The 5,371-nt window shown below is 57.9% G+C and overlaps 1 protein-coding gene across 1 annotated transcript in view; it reads right to left on the bottom strand.

Annotated features, from left to right (window-relative positions):
• TDRP (testis development related protein) overlaps positions 1-5,061 on the bottom strand; it is a gene marked incomplete at its 3' end in the record, with an annotated part of 9,328 nt that extends 4,267 nt beyond the window's left edge. Inside the window, exon 1 of the mRNA XM_005882741.2 lies at positions 4,726-5,061. Coding sequence (XP_005882803.1) covers positions 4,726-5,040 — 315 coding nt within the window. The remainder of the gene's footprint in view (positions 1-4,725) is intronic.
• Between the last annotated feature and the right edge of the window lie 310 nt (positions 5,062-5,371).

A 5,371-nucleotide genomic window follows, 5' to 3' on the forward strand; every position in this document is an offset into this window, starting at 1 on the left:
GCCAGGTGCCCTCGGGCTGTGAGCCTGTGGAGGCCTCAGGGAGCGGCTGGCCCTGCACGCCCTCAGCTGCCCGGGGTCCCTCCACCTGCTGCAGCCGCTGAGTCCTTTTTCTCTCTGGTTTTCTTTCCCCTATTTTTTTAAAAAAATATATATTTTTATTGATTTGAGAGAGAAAGAGAGAGAAACATCAGTGATGAGAGAGAATCATGGGTCGGCTGCCTCCTGCACGCCCCCCACTGGGGATCAAGCCCACAACCTGGGCATGTGCCCCGACCAGAATCAAACCCGGGACCCTTCAGTCCGCAGGCCGATGCTCTAACCACTGAGCAAAACCGGCCGGGGCTCTTTCTCCCGTGGAGCCCTGGAGGCAGCGATGAAGTGTTTATTGAGTCCTGAGCCCAAGCAAGGTGGGAGGGGAGCCCGGTGGATGTCCCACCCCGTCCCCTGACCTCGTAGGCCGGGTTCCCACCCACACCCTGTTGGGGGCAGGAGGTCAAGTCAGCCTCACAGGACTGTCACCCCAGGAGTCTCCCCAGTGGCCTGAGTTCACCTTTCTCCATCCGGGCCCTTATCTCAGGACGGGCCATCTCTGGGAGCCTCCTGCCCTCTGACCTTGAACGCAGCAAGAGCCGACGCCTCAGGGGCGACAGCAGGGAGCTGCTCTCGCTCGGCCACGTCTCACGGCTGAACTTACACCCATTCGGAGCCTTCACGCGGCATCTTCCATCGTTTCCCACCTGGAAAACCTCCACCGTAGGTCCTTTTAACATGTCCATCTGCACACTAACGGCAAGCTGTATACTGACCGTGGTGGTCACTCACTCAGAGCAGGACCCGGGCGGCGAGGAAAGGGAGTCTTCACCTCCCACAGGAAATTCTCCAATGCACTCTTTCACTAACATAAAAACTAGGCTCTTCAATGATGACTTAATATTTAATTGATGTGCCAATATAAATGATAACCTTCATATAAGCTTGCACGCCTGATAGAAACACACACACCCACACATGTGGGGACCTGCACTGACCTGAAATAAAACCCACGGCCCTGGCCAGTCGCTCGGTGGTTAGAGCGCTGGTCTGGGCACCGCAGGGTCAAGGGTTTGATTCCCGGTTAATGGTGTGTATCTGAGCGGCAGGTTCAACCCCCGCCCTGGTTGGGCACGTGCGGGAGGCAACCACTTGATGTCTGTCTGTCTGTCTCTCTCCTCCTTCCTCCTTGTCCTCCTCCCTCTCCCCCTTCCACTCTCTCTCAAAATCAATGGAAAAAATATCCCCGGATGAGGATTCACAAAACAAGCAAACAAACAAAAAACAACCCACAAACACCACCACTTGGGGATGGGCCTCCAGCACGCAGCCGGCCGGCGCCCTGGGCACAAGCGCTCCTGTGCTGGACGCGCTTGCAGTGTGAAAGCACTGACCCGTGAGCGCGCCGACCACCCTGCACAGGCCCGCACGTGCCTGTGCGCACGGGTGGCTCCCACAGCGGGTTCCTCTGCCGGCCCTCCCAGAAAACTCCCAGAAAACTCCCGGGAAACTCGGAGAAACCTTGCTCTTCACGTCTGCAAAGCTGCCGGGGTGCGTCTGTGTCCCCCCCAAATCCACCTGCCTAGACCCTGCCCCCCAAGATGATGGCAGGAGGAGGCCGGGCCTGTGGAGGTGAGGAGGTCATGAGGTGAAGCCCTCCTGAGGCGATCCGAGCCTTCCAAAGGCTCAGCCCGTGTCCCAGGCGGGGCCCTGGGAGGAGCCTGTAGCGGGAGAGGTCCCCCCACAGCTGGGGGGCGGGCTCTTTGGTTCAGACACCTAGTCTGGGCATTTCCCAGCAGCCAGATGGACAAAGATGCTTAAAATGTTGGTTTCTAAGAACCTGAAAAATCCCAATTAAGCCTTAGTCGGTTTGACTCAGTGGATAGAGCGTCGGCCTGCGACTGAAGGGTCCCAGGTTCGATTCCGGTCAAGGGCACATGTTTGTGTAGCCTACTCCATCCCCAGTTGGGGGCGTGCAGGAGGCAGCCGATCAATGATTCTCTCACCATTAATGTTTCTATCTCTCTCTCCCTCTCCCTTCCTCTCTGACATCAATAAAAGTATATTTAAAAAAATAAACAAACAACCTTTAAAAAAATCCCAATTAAGAGACACAATCCATGACTTTGTCAACTAGACTCCAAAGCACAGGAACTTCGTTTGCTGGAAATATTTCAGACGGAGACACCTGTTGCCAGAAGCCACGGAAGACTCCACCTGCTCCCGTGTCCTGGGATGGTCCCTCCATGCCCACAGCACTTTCTCATCCACTCGTCCCTGGAGGACAGCAGAGCGGCTCCTAGAAGCCCAGGTGAAGAGGAGGCGGAAGGAAGGCTCGCACGCTCACGCATCACTTCCTAACCCAGGGGGCAGCTCCCACCAACACCCTCCTTGCTCCAACACTCACGCAGCAGTGAAAGCAAACTGTGGGCGTTGCTGTATTGGAATCTGAGCCGAAACAGCCAGTGCTTTTCTCAGGCACTGATGGGTGGCCCTGGATGTTTGTAAGACAAAATGTCAATATTTGAAAAATAAAGAAAAATGACGTTGCAAATTCATGACCTGTGGCGTAAGAGAAAGTGTCCCGAAAATCTTAAACTCAGAGAAACGTGGATTCCCGCTGCTAGTGGCCCCATGATATCACGAAGCCCCTCTAACTCCTGAAGCCCCCCGTGTGAGACGGGGTGAGTCTCCCCGGAGGCAGCTGCGCTGTGGGAGTCACGGGGACACGGAATTAACAAGTCCTGACTCGCTGCTCTCACGGGAAACACGGGGCAGGGACCTGTGAGCCCTGGTCATACGTGTTCGTCAGTCAATCCTAACCTGTGTCACACGTGTTTATGCACTGGCACCGTATTGCTGCTGACTGCACAGCCCCCACACCGACTCGGCCGGGGCTCAGCCCGCCCAGCGCGCTTTCTCCACCTGACACGCCCGGCCTCCACCGGGGGAGCCAGGCGTGGGCACTACGCCCGGGATCATTGGAAACAGCAGCATCAGCACCAAAAAGCACTCAGCTCGAATCACATAGAGCCAAGACTGCAAACAAGACGCGGCCAGTGTGACAGCTGACACCGTGGGCCAGGCACACGCAACCTCGGCCAGACGTGGGCCTCACAGCTGTGAAGACAGGAAGGCTCCCCAGCCCTGGACTGGGGTGAATTCCCAACCACGGAGCCCACGGAGAGCCACGGAGCCCACAGAGAATCAATCACAGGGCCCATGGAGAACCACGGAGACCAGGGAGAACCACAGAGCCCACAGAGAACCACGGAGCCCACGGAGAACCACGGAGCCCACAGAAAATCATGGAGCCCACGGAGAATCAATCATAGGGCCCATGGAGAACCACGGAGAACCACAGAGCCCACGGTGGCCGGTGCCTGTCCCAGGTCACCGTGAGGCTCTGCGATGGCCCCCGGCGGCCCTGTGGGTACAGTCCCCGCTGTAAGCCGCCAGCTCTTGGAATCGGACTCCGGGCGCCTTCAGAGGCCAGGACCAGGCACTACCTCTGCTTCACTCGACAAGCCACCTTGTACACAACACTGTGCTCCATCCACACGTGATAACACTGAGCCACGGGTTTCTTTCTTTTCTTTTTTTAATTTCGGAGAGAAAGGAAGAGGGAGAGAGAGAAACATCAATGATGAGGCAGAATCACTGACTGGACTGAAGGGTCACCGGTTTGATTCCCATTCACGAGCACGCACCCTGGTTGCAGGTTCCCAGCCCTGGCTGGGGCGTGAGCGGAAGGCAACCCACATGGATGTTCCTCTCTCTCTTTCTCTCTCTCTCCCCCTCCTCCCTCCCACTCTCTCTCTGAGTCAATGGGAAATACCCTGGGTCAGGATTTTAAAGGAAGTGTCTCCAAGTGCTGCCGGAGGTGTGCAAAGCAAGAGGCTGGCGACTTAGTTGGACTCCACGTGTCCTGATGTTCAGAACCACGTCACCACCCTCACGTCACTCCCTGGCCGAGTCACCAGGACCCAAGGACGCTCTCAGGGCCGCAAGTGAAGGCCGGATGGGCGGGCCCGGGAGCCTGATTAGACCGTCAGGCGCGTCTGCGTCACCACCGGCAGCTGCGAGCCTCCACATGCCCGCCACCTGCGCCTGTTCCTGCATCGAGGTCGTGGTGACATCACGGCAGGACGGCTGCGATGCCCCAGCGCCACCAACGCCCGTGTTGGCGCCCTTCCCCCAGGTTCCCGGTGGGAAGCAAAGCGGAGGCTCAGCCAGGTCCCGGGCTCGCACAAGGTCAGGCTGGCAGGGGCAGAGGCGTGGCTCCATCGGGGTCCACACGCCCACCCTCCACGCCCTCCACGTCCGAGCTCCGGCTGCATTTTCCCCCAGAGCAATGCCATGGTTTCTTTTTTTTATCCTCACCTGAGGATATTTTTCCATTGATTTTTTAGAGAGTGGAAGAGAGAGGGAGAGACAGAGAGAAACATCTATGTGAGAGAAACACATGGGGCGGGGAGGAGCCTGCAATCGAGGTACATGCCCTTGACCGGAATCAAACCCGGGACCCTTTGGTCTGCAGGCCGACACTCTATCCCCTGAGCCACGCTGGCCAGGGCAATGCCGTGGTTGTGAGTACAGTGTCATCCACCAGAGGTGACACGGGCTGGTGGGGGTCTGGGTCTTCATCGGGACTGTGACCACATGAAAAGTTATCCGCGTGCGAAACCCCCTCACCGTCAGACCTCGGAGTCCGCAGGGAACCGGCGCCGTCCGTGTGTCGTCCCCACGCTGCTGGGAGGTGTCGGCACGGCCCCCGCAGGGGCCACTGAGACGGCGACCAGTTACCCAGGAACACGCCACTGACCGCGGCGGCTGCACTTCCGGGAACGCATGCTCAGGGTCAGGCAAGGGCTTAGGCCGAAGGCTGTAACGAGACAGAACTGCCCAGCCCACGGTCACCACCAGGGAAGTTTCCCAAAGTCTGTGCGTCCGTACGAGGGAGCACTGCACGGCGCGCGCACGCACGCTCATACATGCACACACGCACATGCACACGCACACATGCACATACATACATGCACATACACACACGAACATGCACACGCACACATGCACATACATACATGCACATACACACACGAACATGCGCACGCACACATGCACATACATACACGCACACGCACATGCACACGCGTGCGAAGAAGCTCTTTGCCTGTCGCTAAGGCCGCCCCACGACTCAGTGGGAAGAAGCAGTGGCGAGTGTTTAAATGTTGCTCAAGTCCTTGTTCTACTGCGAAAGCCCGCACTCCGCAGCCCACCCCGATGCAGGCCTCCGAGGGCTTGTTCTCTGAGCTCAGGTGGAGCATCCACGGTCCAGCTG

This window comes from Myotis brandtii, unplaced genomic scaffold, assembly GCF_000412655.1.
Source record: "Myotis brandtii unplaced genomic scaffold, ASM41265v1 scaffold736, whole genome shotgun sequence".
Taxonomy (NCBI): domain Eukaryota; kingdom Metazoa; phylum Chordata; class Mammalia; order Chiroptera; family Vespertilionidae; genus Myotis; species Myotis brandtii.